The 18,618-nt window shown below is 47.8% G+C and overlaps 9 protein-coding genes across 9 annotated transcripts; 2 read left to right on the top strand and 7 right to left on the bottom strand.

Annotated features, from left to right (window-relative positions):
- Positions 1–762: 762 nt before the first annotated feature.
- PDIA (protein disulfide isomerase) lies at positions 763–2,540 on the bottom strand (the record flags this gene model as incomplete). The annotated part of the gene is made up of 6 exons (XM_001876662.1): positions 763–1,024; positions 1,085–1,165; positions 1,212–2,003; positions 2,055–2,138; positions 2,192–2,329; positions 2,380–2,540. 6 exons carry the CDS (start codon positions 2,538–2,540, stop codon positions 763–765), a joined length of 1,518 nt encoding a protein of 505 aa, XP_001876697.1.
- A 45-nt stretch (positions 2,541–2,585) lies between these two features.
- On the bottom strand, positions 2,586–3,626 carry LACBIDRAFT_177541 (uncharacterized protein). The gene is made up of 5 exons (XM_001876661.1): positions 3,290–3,626; positions 3,111–3,235; positions 2,989–3,055; positions 2,824–2,941; positions 2,586–2,767 (listed from the first exon to the last, which is right to left on the bottom strand). Exons 1-5 carry the CDS (start codon positions 3,603–3,605, stop codon positions 2,752–2,754), a joined length of 642 nt encoding a protein of 213 aa, XP_001876696.1. The 5' UTR covers positions 3,606–3,626; the 3' UTR covers positions 2,586–2,751.
- A 245-nt stretch (positions 3,627–3,871) lies between these two features.
- LACBIDRAFT_182940 (60S ribosomal protein L5) lies at positions 3,872–5,183 on the top strand. Its single transcript, XM_001877097.1, has 5 exons — positions 3,872–3,974; positions 4,024–4,066; positions 4,117–4,277; positions 4,332–4,698; positions 4,752–5,183. The coding sequence occupies exons 1-5, from the start codon at positions 3,887–3,889 to the stop codon at positions 5,008–5,010; spliced, it is 918 nt and encodes a 305-aa protein (XP_001877132.1). The 5' UTR covers positions 3,872–3,886; the 3' UTR covers positions 5,011–5,183.
- A 547-nt stretch (positions 5,184–5,730) lies between these two features.
- LACBIDRAFT_245823 (uncharacterized protein) lies at positions 5,731–8,280 on the bottom strand (the record flags this gene model as incomplete). Its single annotated transcript, XM_001876660.1, has 18 exons — positions 5,731–5,787; positions 5,843–5,926; positions 5,978–6,002; positions 6,052–6,208; positions 6,265–6,366; positions 6,421–6,461; positions 6,517–6,690; positions 6,743–6,840; positions 6,891–6,903; positions 6,966–7,203; positions 7,256–7,294; positions 7,346–7,450; positions 7,503–7,587; positions 7,661–7,753; positions 7,801–7,902; positions 7,954–8,009; positions 8,066–8,153; positions 8,209–8,280. Coding segments are annotated over 18 exons (1,629 nt in total), but the record flags the coding sequence as incomplete, so codon positions are not given.
- Positions 8,281–8,902: 622 nt separating this feature from the next.
- On the top strand, positions 8,903–10,190 carry LACBIDRAFT_311822 (uncharacterized protein; the record flags this gene model as incomplete). The annotated part of the gene is made up of 2 exons (XM_001877096.1): positions 8,903–9,516; positions 9,566–10,190. 2 exons carry the CDS (start codon positions 8,903–8,905, stop codon positions 10,188–10,190), a joined length of 1,239 nt encoding a protein of 412 aa, XP_001877131.1.
- A 141-nt stretch (positions 10,191–10,331) lies between these two features.
- Positions 10,332–12,772, bottom strand: LACBIDRAFT_231284 (uncharacterized protein; the record flags this gene model as incomplete). The annotated part of the gene is made up of 8 exons (XM_001876659.1): positions 10,332–10,718; positions 10,769–10,938; positions 11,120–11,531; positions 11,581–11,793; positions 11,860–12,019; positions 12,072–12,362; positions 12,418–12,633; positions 12,708–12,772. The coding sequence occupies 8 exons, from the start codon at positions 12,770–12,772 to the stop codon at positions 10,332–10,334; spliced, it is 1,914 nt and encodes a 637-aa protein (XP_001876694.1).
- A 661-nt stretch (positions 12,773–13,433) lies between these two features.
- LACBIDRAFT_166708 (uncharacterized protein) lies at positions 13,434–15,104 on the bottom strand (the record flags this gene model as incomplete). Its single annotated transcript, XM_001876658.1, has 8 exons — positions 13,434–13,602; positions 13,654–13,895; positions 13,945–14,167; positions 14,228–14,254; positions 14,306–14,547; positions 14,600–14,683; positions 14,741–14,918; positions 14,980–15,104. Coding segments are annotated over 8 exons (1,290 nt in total), but the record flags the coding sequence as incomplete, so codon positions are not given.
- A 357-nt stretch (positions 15,105–15,461) lies between these two features.
- On the bottom strand, positions 15,462–16,887 carry LACBIDRAFT_311818 (uncharacterized protein; the record flags this gene model as incomplete). The annotated part of the gene is made up of 3 exons (XM_001876657.1): positions 15,462–15,705; positions 15,760–15,822; positions 15,881–16,887. The coding sequence occupies 3 exons, from the start codon at positions 16,885–16,887 to the stop codon at positions 15,462–15,464; spliced, it is 1,314 nt and encodes a 437-aa protein (XP_001876692.1).
- A 215-nt stretch (positions 16,888–17,102) lies between these two features.
- LACBIDRAFT_311817 (WASP-interacting protein VRP1/WIP) lies at positions 17,103–18,561 on the bottom strand. The gene is made up of 3 exons (XM_001876656.1): positions 18,318–18,561; positions 17,531–18,265; positions 17,103–17,478 (listed from the first exon to the last, which is right to left on the bottom strand). The coding sequence occupies exons 1-3, from the start codon at positions 18,553–18,555 to the stop codon at positions 17,339–17,341; spliced, it is 1,113 nt and encodes a 370-aa protein (XP_001876691.1). The 5' UTR covers positions 18,556–18,561; the 3' UTR covers positions 17,103–17,338.
- Positions 18,562–18,618: the final 57 nt, after the last annotated feature.

Genomic DNA, 18,618 nt, shown 5'->3' with positions numbered 1-18,618 from the left:
CATTCTCTCGAAAATGTTCCTGGACCACATTTTACGTCCGTCAGAAATCAAGGAATTCGAAAAGACTCTGAAACCCCACCAGCTGGCAAAGATCGCCATATCGTCAAATGATAGACTGGCGTCTGCGAGTCATGAGGACGGCCCATCCAACGTGAACGAGCCAGCAACAAGCACACGTACAGGCCCATCTACAGTCCTGGACCGAGCGGTAATGGAGCATAATCTTTTAGCAAGCTCAAAAATCTACAATAATATCACATTTCGGGGTTTGGGAGCTTTGTTGGACTTGACACCTGGCGCTGCAGAGACGATGGCGCGGAAAATGATCGAGCAAGGGCGGCTGCGAGGTTTCATTGACCAAGTTGATAAACTCATTTGGTTTGAAGGGAATCAAGAGGACGATGCTCAAGGAAAAGCGGGAGGTCTAGGTGACGTCGAAGAAGCAGAGGATACCGGTGCACCATTTACAAAGAGGTGGGACACCCAGATTAGGCTGACTGCCGCACATGTGAGTTTGACCTCTTTCGGATTCCAAAGTCGGTTTCAACCTTCGCCTCAGGTTGAAGCTATTGTGCAACAACTGAATGAAAAGGGGCTTGTTCCATTGGTAGCGTCTGCAGCTTGAACCATTGACGACTATGTAATGAAAACTTGTCGGCTTCCATGATACCGTGATAGGCAACTTGTCTATCCCTGAAATGAGCATCCATTGAATTTGTTCAAAACTATAGCAAAATATACATAGATATACGAATGCAATAATTAGAGCTCGTCATGCTTAGAGTCCGAAGCATCGGATGCAAGAGGCACTTGGACAACCTCCTCGGCCTCCGCGACCTTTGGCAACTCGAGCGAGTTCTTAGCGTGTTCTTCCACGAAGGCAACTAGGCTTTCATATGAACGATCACCCTCGTAATCAATGAATTCCTTGGAACCAGCTGGCTTGAATTTCAATGTAGGGAAACCCGAAATGCGGAAGGGAACGGAAAGGGGCAAGTCGTTTTCTTGTGCTTCCATCTTGGCACTGACCAAAATATTTCAGATCAAATCAAAATTCAACATTGAAGAAGGGGAGAAAACGAACATGAGAAGCCGATCCTTGATAGCGGCGTATTTCTCGCCTAAATTCTCCCATATAGGCTTGAGGCGTTTGCAGTGACCGCACCTACACGAAATTAATACTATTTGGTGAAACAAGTCGGAATTCATACCAAGAGGCGTAGAACTCAATGAATACATCCTTCTTGTCATCAAAGACAATTTCATCGAAGTTTTTACCAACAAGGGTGTATGTGTTATCATCTTGGGTCTCGGGGATTGGTGCACTCTTGAGTTCAGGTTGGAGTTTGCCTGCGAGATATTGCTCTACCCAGTCAGCAGCAGCGGCAGGTGTAACTTCTTGGGCCTGGTCAAATGGATATTTATGTTGGTGTTCAAGGTTTTGGACAACGAAGGCGGGCCATTTGGGCTCCAAAAGGTTTAGGGCTTTGGCATGGTCAGCGAACTTGAGGGCGTCAATCCAGACGAAATTGACTTTCGACTTGTATTTTTGGGCTACAGGTCTGATGGCAGCAATATGGGCGTCCTTGCCGTCGCTGGTGGGATCGAGGAAGAGGTAGGCAAGAGGTTTCCCACTACCTGCGTAAACAGCGTAATTTTCGCTGCTAACTTCATCAATAACGGGAATGGAGAGCTCCTGAATCCAATCTTCCAAGTCCTTGGAGGTGACTGAAGAGATAGGATAAGGGTACTCCGATTTGGGCTCGTCAAAGCTACGATAGACGACAATGGCGGGAGGTGTCACTCCAGCAGCGGCAATTGCATCCTGGTCAGTTGAAATGCCGAAAAGGTAGTCGTCGCGGTGAGCTTCGGCAGTGATGCTAAACTCGGGTGCCGGTGCGTCGGTCGTTGAAGTAAGATATGCAATGGCGACGACTTTATCCGCCTTTTGGAATTCAGCGTAATTTGACGAGGAGACTTCTGAAACAGCAGGAAGGGATTGTCTGTGAAGGTATGCATCAGAAACCGTGGCGCGGAGCCACAACAGTACTCACTTGACCATATAACTGATGATGCCGTCCGCCTTTCTGGGACCAGCGTACTCAGTCGCCTGACCTGACCGGTAAATCTTCAAAGTTCTGTGAATAGATAGTGAGTGCTAGGATTGAGTGTATAAGATAAGTACACCCACGGGTAACCTTGAATTCCTTTTGATTGACACAGATCAGCCTCATCGACACAGTCGACTTTAGCGAGCTTGATATTCTTTTCCTTGAGGGCCGTGGCGGCTTCCTCGTAATGGGGGGCTAAAGCCTTGCAATGACCACACCTGTGCAGCGGTGAGACGTCGCGCGTTGAAAAGAAAATAATAATAGATACCATGGTGCAAAGAACTCGACGAGTATCAGAGGCTCAGCCGCAACTGCAGCTTCAAAGTCGGCAGCCTTGAGAGAAAGAACATCAGAGGCTGCATCAGCCACGACAAAGGCAGCGAGGGACAGCAAATACGCCGCCGACGATGAAAGAGTGGATACGCGCATAGGAGAAGATCTGAGTTCAAGACAATTTCACGCTCGCTTTATATAGACGTGGCAAAAGCTCGGTATCAAATACTGACGTGTCACCTACACGACACTATTTACATAAGGTATTACTTACTTACACTAGTATGTAGTACACTACGCATACTATTTGGGTAAGTATACTTCCAGATTACTTACGACTCTGACACCGAATATGCAAAGAGCATCTTCAGTATGGTTTGTGTCTATTCAAAAAACGAATCGATAAATCCCGACAAGAAAAAGAAAAGAATCAACGAACCTGTTCTTTTTGAGATCTTGTTCCAGCTTCTTCGCTTTTCTGTGTCCAATCTCAACTGGGCGTATTGCCGTATCATCTGCCTTCTTCAGTTTGACAGGCCGATTTCCAACGTATTTGCCTTGGTAACATTAGGTGATGGTCATAGAACATTCAACGATGTCGTACCATCCATTTCCTTCCATGCTTTAAGAAAGTCTTCGGGGTCAGAGAATGCAACAAATCCATACTTGGCCTAAGCCACGACGATTCGTCAAAGATATGTTAAAGTCTGTCTGTGAGCCACTCACCTTTTGACTGAGTCGATCCCGAATAACTCGCGCCTTTTGAAATGATGTATACTTGTTGAAGGCGTTGGCCAAGACGTCGTCAGAAACATCGTTACTGAGGTCGCCCACAAATAACCGGAACCAGGCTGAAGATGATGATAAGAATCATGGGAAGCGCAGCACCGGAACTCGAAACTCACAAGGGCTCCATTCCAGCAAAGTCTGATCTTCCCAGACCTTGCCTCCCCCCTTGCGCAGAACAGTTGTTCTCTTCCCTCCCTTCGCCAGCTTTCCTCCGGCCCCACCTCGTTTGTCAATCATCGCACCGGGGACGTAGACACTTTGCTGAGCCAAAATTCCGACATCATACTCGTAGGCATTGGCGGGTACAGGAGCGCTATGGGAGGAGGATCCAGGAATTGGATATGAAGGTCCTTGATAAGGCTTATAGTAGGGATTTACTTCGTATGCAGCTTGTTGCTGTTGAGAATATTGATTCTGATAGGACTGATTCATCGTGGTGGTCAATGGTTAACGTGCTGCAGTGCTTGCTTATTACGTAATATTTCCACTTCGGGAATCTGTTCTATCTTCATTTTCTGGCATCGTCATCGTCGTCTGTCCAACCCCCTCAACACCCTCAAGGTAAGCCCTACCTTTTCGTCCTGGTATCGCCGTCCTCTGCATTTCACCGGACATCATATCTTGTGAAAAACTATTCAGACAACAATGCTGGAGTGGATGGATGCACGCCAGTGCCTTCGGATGACACTTTCTGAACTATATTTCCCATTCAGATGCCCTTCGTCAAGAAACTCAAGTCGGACGCGTACTTCTCCAGATTTCAGGTCAAGTACCGCAGGAGAAGAGAGGGCAAAACCGACTGTGAGTCTCCAACAACACTTGCTCAAACGCTTGCTTATCTGTTGTTCAGATTACGCCCGTAAACGCCTTGTGACACAGGCGAAAAACAAATAGTATGTATTAACGCTCTCAACTGGTAGACGCAACTTGAGTTTGGAGCTAGTAACGCCCCAAAATACCGCCTCGTCGTCCGTTTCACTAACCGCGACATCATCGTCCAGATCGTATATGCACGTCTTCAGGGTGATTTTGTTTTGACGGCCGCCCACTCGAGAGAACTGCCACGGTACGGAATCAACCACGGCCTCACCAACTGGTCCGCAGGTAAGCTTCGTCGCTCATCTGTCTTGGCTGATACTCACACGTTTGCTACAACAGCTTACGCTACTGGTCTGCTTTGCGCTCGTCGGGCTCTGACAAAGCTTGGACTTGCCGATAAATATGAAGGCGTCACGGAGCCCGATGGCACTCTCAAGTTAACCGAAGTTCTCGATGAGGAAGACGCACCACGGCCCTTCAAGTGTTACCTTGACGTTGGCCTCAAACGCACATCGACGGGTTCACGCGTCTTCGGTGCCATGAAGGGCGCCAGCGACGGTGGAATTTTCATCCCCCACTCCGAAAAACGCTTCCCTGGCTTTGACCCTGAGAGCAAGGAGTTGGATGCTGAAGTTCTCAAGAAGTACATCTTTGGTGGTCACGTTGCAGAATACATGGAGAGTTTGGAAGAGGAAGATGATGAAAGGTTCTTTTCTCTTTTTCAGTATCTCCATGAATTATTCTCATCGTCGTGGGTAGATTCAAGAAGCAATTTGCAACCTACTTGGCAGATGGTGTTGGTTCAGACGATATTGAAGAGATATACACAAACGCACATTCCGCTATCCGTGAGGATCCTACTTTCAAGCCCACAGATAAATCTCAAGACTGGAGATCTGAAAGCGTCAAGCACAAGGACAAGAAACTTACTCATGCCCAAAGGCAAGCCAACATCGCGGCCAAAATCGAAAAGTTCAAGGCGGGTGGAGATGCTGGGGCCGACGATGAGGAGGATTAGTGTCATTTTGCCATGTTATTTGCGCTCAGATCCCATCATTCATGTCTTCTTGAGTGATACACAAACCATTTTATCATTGCAAGAAATTCTATGCACTTTCTATGGGATGCTAATTGTAACTTCATACTTAAGTCATGTCCGACGTCGATCTAGTTCTTCCGAAGAGCTATCACTGCTCCAGCTGTTCCCCGCCCCATAATCCGCACTCGATTCACGTCTGGATCTCGTCCCATAATCACGCGAAAAAGACGAAGTAAGGCCAGTCAGCGAACTGTTTCGTAGCCTTGAAAAAAAGCTGCCTTGTGGAACGACGTGGTTGCTATCCTCTGTCTGTGATGCTGCTGTATCATGATCAACGACGGAACTTGTCCTAGGGTCCATGCTACCCGATCTGGAGTCATCTAAAAGATCTGAAGCCCACTTCCTGCGAATAGTCGAAGAGGTAAGGGGGTCAAGAGAAGAATTGTCCTCCTTGACAAAACTTCTGAGGTTGGATGTAGAAGCTCGTCCTCTTTTGAAAAACCAGCGAGACCCTCTAGCAAAGGCGGCTTCAGCATCGGTATCCACTGAAAGGGGCCGGTCAGAGCCTGTTTGAGGCGGCGATGGAGATTGATGAGGTGCTGAAAGCTCGGAGGACTGCTGTTCTAAATGTAATAATGGTGAGCGCGGTTCAAGCAGGGACCCTCTCGGAACTCTAGCTCGCGACGATCTACGAAGATCTTGTCGACCTAGCAATATTTTCTTCTCTATTTTGGCTCGATTTTCTATCATGTGGAGCTACAACACGGCAATTTGTTAGGAAAACGATCCTCCTCGCATCTAGTGCCTTTACCTTTGGCCAAGTTACTGCTTCTCCAATTCGTATCATTCGTTCTAATTCAGGTGGGTCGGGATCGCTTAGAAGGCGGAACCAATCCTGGTTAATATTACATCAAGACCTCAGTCTGTTAATTTCTAGCAAACATACCCAAAGGCGAGTTTTGGGCCAAATTCTGCACGCAGACTTTAGTTGGGAATGTAAATTGCTGACAAGGTACCCACGTCACGGCACCATCAAAACGTTGCAAAAAAACACTTGACCAGTCTTGGCCAAGTAGTTGTGGGAGCAGTTCCAGGTCCCGAATGACCTTGAAGTTCTTGGTAAGCTCATGCTTGAGCCATTGTTCGGCAGCAGACAGTAAGAAATTTCCTCTCCAGCCTATAACGTCAATACTCAAAAGAAGAAAATAGGTAAGCAGGTAACTTCATATGTACCTTTCCCCTTTCTATGAGCAACTGGTCTGCCTGCAGATCCCCTAGGTGCAAAAAAGAATAGGTGGACGTGAGGATTAACCTGCGATACTACTGGATGTGTAACTTATTTTGCCAGAATGTCAAAAATTGGATACCAAAGCGTACATAACCACGCACCGTTAAAGTATAGGTTCAATGCTTGAAGCGGGATGTCGACTCTGGCACCAACCCGTAAGCCACGCTTGGTTGAGCGGACGAGAAAGATGGATTAACCTCAGTGAACCATCTTTGAATCTGCTCCCCCAGCTCCATGGTACAACACTGCCGTCGGGGAGCTTTTCCATCAGGACAACTGGATTGAGGATTCCGGGAACAGCCGCAGAGGCCAAGAGGGCGGTCCATATCAGTGTGTCTGGCGCAGTTATGTAGTTGAGAAGCTTCGTAGGCCTTGAAACACGAAATGAGAATTTGATATTTGGATTTAGACCATGCCACACACGAATGTCGATCCGCAGGTATCACGGATATGTTGAGAATCCGGCCAGTCCTCAAGTAGGCTTCCTTGAAAGTTAAAGACCCTCGAGTGAAGAAAGCACACTATAAGTCTTGGTGAGAGGACGGTAAGACTACATCAGTAGACAACGCACCTTTCTTGCCCATCTGTTCGCCGCGTTGGTGGAATTAATCGCACGCCTTACAAAACTGAAAAGCAAATTACATACGTAACGCTGTCAAACCTCGCTCCTGTTTGCCAAAAGCGTTGAATCCAAAGATTGAATGGCTCCTCGCAAGCGGTGATTCTATTCGCCAGTTCAGGGGCCAGAAGAATCTTGAGCTCCTCATCTGTGCGAGTGCATGTCAAAGCAGCAATGAGACCGCCAGCACTTGTTCCTGTTATAACTCTAGGGAGGAGACCTGCATCAAGAAAGGCTTTGACCACGCCACAGTGATCTATTGCACCTAAACATTTCAGCGCTATATGTCATCGTTGAGGGCGAACACCCACAGTAACCAAAAGAGGCCCCTCCAGAAAGACATAGAGCGGAAACTCCTTAACACGAGTCAGAAAAGAAAGATGACGCTTGCATCGTAATGGAATTACCCAGATTTGTATTAGCACTCTTGAAAAATCGCTTTTTCTCGTCAATCGAAAGGTCGGGCGTAGTTCTGATAAACTCCAAGGCGTGTTCTAGCTCTTCAAAATAAGCTGAAAGTGAATGGCGTTGGGACTTTCAGTGGGAAAGTGAGAATGGACATACACTCAATGAGATCTTTTGTTCCCAGGAACGTCTGAGATGAGGAATGAGACATATTATAAGATTGCAAAAGGAAAGTCATGCCTCGCTGTATAACCTTCGGGACACATTGAATAAGGGATTGGCATTGATAATCCAAATGTATACCTTGCTGATTCAACAGCAGCGAAATTGGAGCGAATGCAAGTCTCCAAAACTCCAAGGCATCCTCGAGCATCATTCTTTTCTCTCAAAGTCATTAGCGATTTTTTCACCTTTTGAAAGTGAATGGAAATTTGTATTTGAGAGTAGCATATCTTACTTTTCTGACAAGCTTCCAGTCATAAAATGGATCTTCGTCAACCTTTTTCCACTCGTCAAATTGAAGATAGCTATCGAGAACTTTTGCTGCCTCTTTCCATTCCTTTTACTTGATCAGAAGAATTTACTGAATACTTTCGTGTACAAAACTCACCTCGTAATTTCGCGCACCTCGGAGTTTTTTTCTCAACAAACCCTTTTTTCCACGCCCTGATGTTTGATGACCCAGCTGATTGACAACGACGGGAACAGTGAAGGCGACGTACATGCAGAAATCCATTCTTTGGCGTTGACAACCTGTCTTATGAGAACATAAAAGCCAAATTCACCCATAATGAATAGAAATATGAAACACTATCGAAGATAACAGGTTAGTGGACGGAAGAAATACTTGAACACGCGCACACACCAGCAGTGGCCAGCGAAGGAGTAAGAAAAGCCAGTCGTGCCGTTTTTCTTGCTTATCTCTCCTTCTCCGTCTAATTCTGTGTAAAAGAAACCCTGGAATAACATTTCCAGAGAGAAACTGGCGCACCTGCTAACCTTCAAGTTGACAGGAGCGAAATCGGACAGCGCCGACACTTTTCGGATACGTAATGCAGAAGACAAAGGTGTCCCCGGAGTATTTGGTGAAGACGCATCTCCCGTAATGTGTTCAAAGAAAACTTCATCTGAATGGAGTGCGTGGGCGAATGCCTCGATATGACTGTAGGTGAATAGTTGTTGTTAGCCTCGATCAGGAGCGCAGGGTCGCTGTACGTACGACTCAACAACGTAGTCTTCTGCAAGCAGCTCCTCGAGCGTAGGTCGTTGTTGGATAGAGGAACTCGACATTGTTGAGAGGGAATTAGAGATCAAGGCTTTGTGGCCGTGTGGAGATGAGTGCGCGTGCGTGAGACGGATCAAGTACGTGACGTCAACAGATAAATATTGTGCCACGCATGTTATACATGAACTTGATGATTTACATACTTTTCCTCTGCCTTTTACCAGCTAACGCAGCACCAGTTCGAAGGGTGGAAACAACGCAACAACCTGTCTCTGGATCCGTCTATCTTGCTTTTGTACTTGCTGTCCTTCTGCTGGTCGTTTTTCTTCTTGCTATGAAACGGGGTTACATCAGGCGACGCCAAGCACAATTGGCACAAACTCGCTCACAGTTTTATTTCAGGCAGTCTCTGCCAGGTCACTCTGACGCTGGGCTTGAAACCTCTTGTCGAAAAAAAGCGGGCTTTCTTGTGGGCTTCCTGGGTTCTCCTGCGCTGGAAACAAGTTTTTTAATAACAATACCTCAAGCTGCTCATTCGGGAAGCCGTCGATCATCGTCAATCCAACTTCCAGTTGAACTGAGTCAGCTCTCGGCGCCGCAAAGTTTTGTCGCTGGTCATGACACCAACTGTTCAATGCAAGGTTTACCATCGCCGGTGCCAAATCCGAATTCAAGCTTGATCACCAATGTTGAATTGAACTCGATAGCTGTTGGGTTGCCTCGTGCTCCTGTTGAATTGCATCTCGCCACCGATAGTAACCAACACCTTAGCCCTGGCCATGCTCCGGCTAGTGACCAGCCGTCTCTTGGCTCCGCATACAATGAAGCCCCGTGTCTTCAAAACCACGGCACAATATCAAGTACCGGAACGGATATCTCACCTTCGCTTTCTCTTCCCCCAGCTTCTTTTTCCCAGCCTTCTTCCATAAAGCTTGTTGTATCAGATGTGTATGTCCTTACTCGGCTTGATTGACCAAATGACCGACATTCTAAATAGGCGGGCTCCAGCACATCTTCCACCCTGGCACTTCCCGGAGATTAAGCCAGTTTCAGATGTATCGACGTCAAGGGACTTGCCCCATGTCACCCAGTTGCCGACCGGAGGCACCACTCCGTCTCCTTCAAATCCAATTCCTGCGCCTGTTCCCCCTCTGGACATCATATACGAGCTTCCGGCGCTGCGCGCAATTACGCGGCGTAACAAGACAGTGCCCATCCCACGAGTGAGGCGAAGTCCGCCGCTTGGACCGTCACCCTTAAGGTCTATGATCCTGCTAGACACACCCGGAGAGGAAGACACCGTCGAAGGTGATGACGTCGCTCGGATTGGATGCTCTCGTGTAGGCCTTGGATCTCCATCTTTAAGTCAATCAGGAAATAGAACAAGTCTCCAGGAGCACGCCGTTAAAGCGAGCAACGATTCAGATGGCGTATTAGGTATCATCCGAGAACTTGTTTATGAAACGAACGACTGGGACCCAAGTTTGTTCGTGGACGAGAACTTCAAGACACTCATAAAACAATCTAAAAGCTTGATTTGGCAGCATAAACAAGGGCGCCCGTTACACGACCTGGAAGAATATTCTTGTCAAGCCGTTTTTTCCGGACATGCGTCTTTGTAGATTGAAGTTGACGAGGAGCTCATCCGAAGAAAAAACTGCTTCGCTCCAGGTCATTGTTAGGAAGAAGCATCTTTAATTACCCATAACTGACGGCTGGACTTTTACATTGAAGATCATGACCGCGATACATATAAATGTTTGTTAGATGTCCCCGAATTCTGCGTCGAAAGCCTCTTGAGAGATATCACCTTTGCGAACCCTCTTTGCCATCCTTTCTTCCCTTAACATCTCATTCCAATCTTCCGCACTGATCTCTTCACCACCATCTGTCGGGACTTCCCTTTCCCGTTTCAGTGTATCAGTAGTATTACCAGCTGAACCCTGTGATTTATATATGTTTTTCTTGGCCCTCTTGTCCTTTCGCCTCTCTCGTTCCACCTTTCGTTGCGTTTTATCGCTCCACGCAAGGTTTGACTTCTTCGCTTTTGGTTCAGACTGTTTTTGTTGATGTCGGTCGGCTCTCTTAACCTCAGCGAGGGCTAGCCTTTTCGTCTCTTGTGCTTGATTGGCGTACGAAAATGTTTCCCACTACCGACAAAATAATTATCTGATGTGCACGTTGGCGAAAAATCGCATACATTGACATCGGCTTCCGTCCATGCCGTGCGATCGACTTCTTTCAATTCAGGCATTTTTGGAAGGCGCAACAGTCCAAAACTCTTCGCCACACCAAGCAAGTCAAGATCTTTGAGCCTGAAGATGTAAGATGCCTCGTGCTTGGAATAAGCTCGAATAAACGAGACAAAAGCTTTTATTGCCTGAATACCAACAGTCAGTCTACCACCACAGACGATGTCATGCACCTGCCTGATCATTATTAGCCCTGTCCTTTAAAATATAACTCCGAATACGATCAAGATATAGTTGAACAGATGGGTCTTCTTCCCGTGTCACGTCCTCCAAAGGCGAAGGTGTTGCTTCATTACTACCAGTGAGATAACTCCTTTCTTTCAGGGGTATTTTACGTATGCGTAAAAAATCTGAAATGTCGTGAGACCGGCGCAATTTTCTGGAGAGAGACAAATGGATCCAACCAATATATTCCGACTCTCGTCCAACGAGTAAAACCCAAGCTCTTCCACTCTTTCCTGCTCTAGCTGTCCTGCCACATCGATGTGAAAACGCTTTAGGGTCCGTTGGCGGGTCAAACTGAATGACAACATCAACATTGGGAAGGTCCAAACCACGAGCAGCGACGTCGGTAGCAAGCAGCACAGAGGGTGACAAAGAAGTTGGTATCGCAGAAGAGAAGGCCGCCAGCGTTTTTGTTCTCACAGAGGGAGTAAGATTGCCATGTAGTGAATAGTATGTTATTGAGGGTGCGGTAAACAGAGGTAACAGCTGTATACTGATTAGTTGTTTCATGACGCCGAAATATGACGGTGGCCACCTTGAAAAAGTAATCTACACAAGCACATGTAGCAAAGTAGATGATGAAGTGAGAGGACTGCTGTTGCGATACCTCGTGTGAGATAATTCTGACGAGTTGGAGCAACTTTTCGGATGATCGACATTTGATATAATGGTTTTGCAAGCTGGAAAAAAGTAAGTAGATATTCTGCGTTTTTATGGAGGAAGACGCTGACCTTGCTGGTGTCCTCCTCTCTTCGAAAGCTTCCTTTATCTTCCTGTCCGAATCACTTCTAACTTGAACCTTTTTCGACTGAACTTTGACGACTATTCGGGCAGGATTACGAAGTCCTACACGGACCAACTCAGACAAAGCATCGGCATCTGTCATAGTGGCACTAAAGAGACCTGTACGCCTTTGCTTTGGAAGATATGTTATTATGCGCGTTATTGCGGCCTGAAAACCTAAATCGAGCAACCTCCAGCGAGAAAACATTGGCTCCTGTGGTAAAAATCGTACGCTGTACTCACCTATCAGCTTCATCTAGAACCAATACTTCTAATTCCTTGATATTCACTGAAGATCTTCCTTTCCCAAGAAGAAACTCTTCAACCCGTCCTGGGGTGCCGACTATGATATCTGCGCCAGTCAAAAAAAACCTTTCAAGGTCTTGTGCTGGCGAAGAATGATCTGAGGAAACAAGAAGGAGAGGTGGGGGATAGAATGGTTCTGTCGGTTGTCCATCGGGTTGGGAACAAGACTCCTTGGGTTGGGCGGAAAGAAACAGAGCGAAAATGGAGTGTATTTGTGTGGCCAATTCTCTTGAGTTAATAATATTAACTCGCAGCGGAAATCATGAATACGAGATGGCCGTACCGTGTTGGAGTAATAACTAGAGCTCCGATCTCGTCACGCCTAAGTTTTGTTTCTCTCCGGATCAAACGCTCGAGGATTGGTATCACAAATGCAAGGGTTTTTCCCGAACCAGTGACGGCTTCAACCACAACGTCCTTGTGCATCATGAAAAGTGGAATAGTCGAAGCTTGAACCGGTGTCATCTGCGTGTGCCCCATTGATTGAACGACATCCAGCCTGTCCAATAAAAAGTCAATAAACTGGATTTACAACGCTTCCTGGAATTCGTTTTAGATCAAACCGTTACCTACAGCCATGATGTAAGGGGAATGGAAAGAGACTTCCACGAGCCCGCGAAAGCGGTGGAAGTCGACATCTTGAGTTGAAGCAGGGTTTAATTATTTACATAAATCAAATTTAAATAAATGACCCTTCGGACTAAATTATCATCTTACTCTTTTCTGATAAATTTGCATCTCCTTGGATCATTGTACAGCCCACAAAGGCATAGAGACGCCATGCCCCACTTCTAGTTGAGCACAAGGTGACACAAGCGCTAAGGAGTCTCTGCGTTTGTAAGCCTCCTGCTAACCATTTCCCCAAAATGGGCAGTCTCAGGAAATCCTGAGACGGTGGCGCGCTGGAATGGTGGGATTGACTCCTGGTGCTCAATCCGATTGAGCACCAAGAATTTCGGTGAGCGACCGTCACACATCTACGATCGTTGAGTATAGCCCAACTATGTCATCGTAGATCCCAGTAGTTGGCGGTGATATCTATTGTCTTCTCAGCAATCACTACAAATTTGTTTCGATGAACATTGGACAACACCGAAATGGAAACCAAAAATATAGGTGTTGTAAGACGACACGCTAATAATGGGATGTTGCATCTCATGCATGAGAGGAGACTGAAAAACGTTTGAAAGTATACCTAGCATGAATTAGATTGGAGCTGGTTTCAATTTGCAGATGAACTGACCCAAGAAACGCGAGGTCTTTGCTCGCCCCTCCAGAATCGGTCTGAGAGTCTTCAGCGACTTGATCTAATTCGTCTGTCGGGAAATACGACGTGTCCGTGACAGACTGGAGTCGCGGGACGAAAGGCGCGTCGATCCGTCGGATGGACTCCCAGTCGACTCCATAAAAGAAAGGATGCTCCTTGATTTCCTCCACCGGCAGCCGTTTGTCAGCGGACGTTATTAATCTGAACACCTTTATTTATTGGACCGAATTACGTAGAATTAAGTCTGCGCACCGCCTGATTAAGTCTTCTGCCTCTCGGCTAAGATAAACATCATCGGGAAATATGAGGCAGGACTGCCATTGCATGATCTTCTGATACGTCTCGTGGGTAGACTCTGAGCAGAAGGGTGGGTATCCAACCAAACATTCGAACATGATGGCCCCAAGTGACCACCAATCGCATTCGTTACCGTACCCTTTTTGCAGGAATATTTCAGGAGCAATATAATCGGGTGTACCAACCGTGGAATATGCCTAAACATAACTCAGACAACAATGCAACGCAAGAAAAACATGAACGCACAAGTTTTCGGCGATTTGCCTTCCATGTTGCGATTTGATCTTTACTCGTCATTGTGAGATTGATCGAAGTGACCATCACACTGTTTCGAGCAGCATGAGCAGAGTGTCCAGATGTTTGAGAGTTTGCTGATTCCAACAATCGTTGATAATATTTCGAATCGTGCTGCTTATGAAAGCCCGTTGAAAGACCAAAGTCGCTGAGCTTCACATGACCATCCTTATCACTACGCCAGGAGGTATCAGGAAACATACCCTCTTAATGCATCAAAAGAGATGGCCCTTACATCAAGATATTGTCCGGTTTTATGTCCCTAAAAATACCTGTCAGACAGGTAACGATGCAGACTGGGAATGTCATTCACCGATGGATGAAGCCCAAATTATGGACAGCTTCAATGGCCAGAACACATTCAGCGAGATAAAACCGCGTGACATCTTCCGAGAAGGTGTCATATTTGATGAGCATCGTCATCAGGTCGCCTCCAGGAAGAAATTCCATGATAAGGTAGAGATGGGAGGAATCTTGAAAGGAATAATAGAGCTGAACAACCCACGGAGAATCTGACTCTGCGAGAACGTCTCGCTCAGCGCGTACGTGGGCGAGCTGGGGCTTATTTAAACCGCATCAATGGCCAACACAGATTTTCAGTGCACACCTGATCTTTCTTTAGCATTTCATCTTTCTTCAAAAGCTTCATCGCATAAATCTTCCCGGTGTCTATTTTCTGAACTAGTCGAACCTGGGACAACACTGTTACCCGTAGCCGTAGAGGTGGGAGGGATCATTCATTACTCACTTCTCCAAAGGCACCTTTTCCGATCACTTTGACTGTTTTAAAATCACTCAAGCCCAGTTTCGTTCTTCTGAGCCGCAAATAGGTTGATTCTTTCTTGCCTAGTTGCAACAGCTGCCGGTTTTTGCGCTCTTCGGACAATAGTGCCTCTCCTTGAAGACGACGTTCGAGTTCCACCCTCCTGAAAGAAACCATAAAGTTGTGAGGTAGCGGAACTGATACATGACAGCAGTGTCTTGAACCTCGCATTTCTCTCGATGGCTGAATCGACTGCAACCTTATAATAGTTCTCGAGTTTCAGTTGCGCACTCTTTGCCCGTGGTACAGCTTCTTCCGAGAAACCACCAGTGTTTCTGTCGAAGTAAACATCTTTGATTCGGTCAAGCTGTTGTGCAACAATACTCGGAGCTTGTCCACTCACAATCCGTGGGTTTGTTGGCCATTTGGGCACCGTTTTGAGAAGCTTGAGCTTTCTTCGAATACATAGCTAACCAACCCGCAAATTGAAGGGGAATGCCGAATGTGCAAGGGGCCAGACAAGGATAATATAACGCAAATTGTACAAAAATAACCAGTTACATGGTCACAACACAAAGTCCAATATAGATACGGCCTCTTTTTGCCTCGAGGCTAGGAGCCTCTGCGCAAGCCGCGGCGATGTTAATGCGCACGCATGTGATTATCTACTACTTGCCATCATGGTCCATAACAAGATTACAAGCGCTTACTGGTAATAGCCACCCCACTGATTATTATTTGTACCGTAGGACGGCATCGAATACAGAGGCTGGCTGGGGTATGTTGGATGCGGCTGGACGACTGTCTGGCGCTGGTTAGAAGAAAGCGCTGGGGTAGGAGAATACACTCCTAGAGCATTGTTGGGCTGTGGCCATTGATTATTGTTTGCTTGCTGATTGTAAGATTGCACGGGTTGCATGTTTTGCAAGCCGTGTTGACTAGGGATGGATCTAAAAAATGCAGGATTGAGACACTTATCACATATGCTTGAAAAGATGACGGACGAGTATGGCCGACGAGCCTGCGTTGCTCTTTCGGGAGTCGATAGATGCGCTGAGACAGCAGAGCTTCCAGAAGGACTCATTAGTTACGAAAGTTATTTGAGCCAACACAATGATTCCCTACTTGTAGAAGTCTTTGGGGTCAAACGTCAACGGTGGACCCGGTTGTCGGTATTGTTGTTGTGGTTGCTGCTGCTGCTGTGTTTGTACAACTGGCATTTCATTGCCCAATGTTCTTTTGCCATAAGCTACAGATGGATTTCCATAAGCTACGGATGAATGGAAATTCATCTGAGGAGGCGGAGATGGCGCGAATCTCATACTGGGCGGAGCAAAGCTTGTAGGGCGGGGCTCAGGAACGACATGCAGCGTCTGCTGCGTTGGAGGGACAGGCAGCGATTGACGGACAGGACGACCTTGTAACTGGTTATAGGTGTTCTGGATATGGGGCTGCTGCTGCTGGTGAGGAGGGGGATAGGTTTGAAATTGCATGTCTAAAGGAGACAGAGGCGTTGACTGGGGTAACACGGCTTCTGGAGTTTGGGGTGAGACCAGAGGAGACGGCTGCGTTGAGCTCCCTCCATGGTAGCTGAGAGGAACAGCATTTTCAGCTGCATGATTTCCCCAGGAAGGTGCTTCCGCTTCAAATGACGGAGGAGGAGGAGAAGACCGCTCTTCACCATCACTATGGGGTTGTGCAGGTGCCGTATAATCCCGCCCATCCACAAAGGATGAACTCGAACCTGCTGTTTGGGATGGCGGCATGTGTTCCGCGTCCGCCAGCCAACTGGGCCGTGGTTTCGTCACGGTTTCGGTTGGCCCTAGCTTGGACTTTTTGTCGATACGCAGGGGTTCGATGCTTGTGGATGACGCTTTGGATGGCTTATCATCGCTTCGCCATTGGGAAGATGCACCATTAATCACTTGATTAGATCCACTGCCTTGACCAGCAACATTCAGAGAGGCGAGAGCAGCAGCAGCCCTCTCATAAGCCGCTTCATCGAATTCCTCCCATCCTTCTTCATCGGTATAGGCTGGCTGGGGGGTATTTAGGGATATTTGTGCGACAGTGGCGACCTTTCGATCAAACTCTTGCTCAGAATAGGCGGGAGGGGGAAGGTCGCTGTCCATAGAATGTGATGTTGGGTATGATAGGGTATAATAAAATATGAGGAACTTGGTTGAAGAAAGCTGTACATGTTCGCATGTTAGGGCCCCTCCTGGGCAGCTGACGGCCGCAAGCGTGCCAGGACCGCCGCAAGGAATCGGTACGGCATTCCTTGTATTCCTTGGCGCTAGCAGCCAGGGCCGTGCCTGTGCCTCTTGCGTGCCTCAAATAATTATTGTTTTTGGTCAGTCTTCTCTAGAGTCTTCTATTGCTCTCTACACAAAATATGTACAGTTGGGCATGGATCCGATGTGAAAGCGATATATCCCCCGGAGAAAACGACATGCATCACAATTTCTACCTACCACCAACTTTTTCCGACATTTAAATAAGCATCGCGTTCAGCGAGCAACCAACGAATCACACCTCAGTCGTGTAATCTGGTATTCGTCATCTCTTGCGCGTCGTACCCCTTCACAACACACTGGTGTCAAACGTGCATCCCTCCGCGTTCCCACTTTCATAACGTTTCTGACTTGGGTGAAATTCTCGTGGCGGGGGGAAGCCTGTGACTTGGAAAGTGTGTGCACCTGCCTTTGGGGGAGGGGAGGGGACTGTAACAGACCGTTAATACTACGAGGATCGTCGACGACAAGTCCTACTTACTTCTTCGTCGTGGCGCTGGAGGTCGCTCGGATGCCGCGGCGGTAGGAATTCGTCGACTTCCAGGAGGCGGCGGGAATTTACTCGGTGGTCTAGATGGAGGAGGTGGGGTTCGGTCCGCCAAAGAGGGAGATTCTGGAGACGATAGTTCTGCTTCAGAGAGAGCTCGAACGCGAGATGGCTGAGCTGGAAGACCCGACAAGGGCGGCTTGCGTGCTGGAGGTGGAGGAGCGGATCGGGCTGGAGTCGGAGGAGTTGTACTGGAAGGGCGGCGAGGTGGTGGTGGCGGACCCCTGGGAGGCAAAGAAGGCGCAGAGGGTGCAAGCTTACTCGGCGAGTGGCCTACTTGAGGATTGTTACGAGGAGGTACTGCAGGAGGAGGTCGTGAGAGCGATGATGTTCGGAGTGGAGACTGGCCTCTAGGGGGGATGGCAGGTGGAGATGCTGGCGGGCTCGGGTTCCGCATAGGCTGCGGGGCTCGCCGGGGAGGTAATGGTGCATTAGCATTGGGTGGTGCACTTATGGTTGCTCGAGGAGGCAGACTTGGAGCAGGCCTGTTAGGAGGTGTGGGTCCTGAGGTAGAGGGTTTCGACGCAGGAGGTTTAGGAGCCGAAGGTTTCAAAGGAGCCACTGTTAAAGGCTTCGGAGGTACTGCTCTTAGAGGCGCAGAAGAAGAGCTTGATGTTGAAATGTCTGATTTCGGTATCGTTGGGGGCTTCCCTAACGTCGGAGGCTTAGCTATTCAGGATGAATTGGGTCTGCTGGCGTTGAGAGAACACAACCAACATACCAAGACTACCTTGCCCAGCTGGCTTCAGCTTGGGCATTCCGCCAGCGAACAAACCTCCCAGTTGGGGAGGTCCACCACCTCCCATAGGACCACCCATTGGCAGTCCAACCGCAGCGGAGGATGAAGCCGCCCTGCCACCCTTTGCGGTTTCAACCGAGGGTGCACTTCTGTCATTAGTCTCCGCCTTTTTCAACTTCCTCCCGGCCTGAATCTGCGCTAAAAGATCACTTGAAGCCATGCTCTGGAATGGACCGAATGGTGGATGAGGAGAGAAGAGGAATATTGATGACCTAAATAGAGT

The sequence above is a fragment of the Laccaria bicolor genome, genomic scaffold (assembly GCF_000143565.1).
Source record: "Laccaria bicolor S238N-H82 LACBIscaffold_4 genomic scaffold, whole genome shotgun sequence".
Classification (NCBI taxonomy): Eukaryota; Fungi; Basidiomycota; class Agaricomycetes; order Agaricales; family Hydnangiaceae; genus Laccaria; species Laccaria bicolor.
This window is presented reverse-complemented; position numbering and strand designations above follow the sequence as displayed.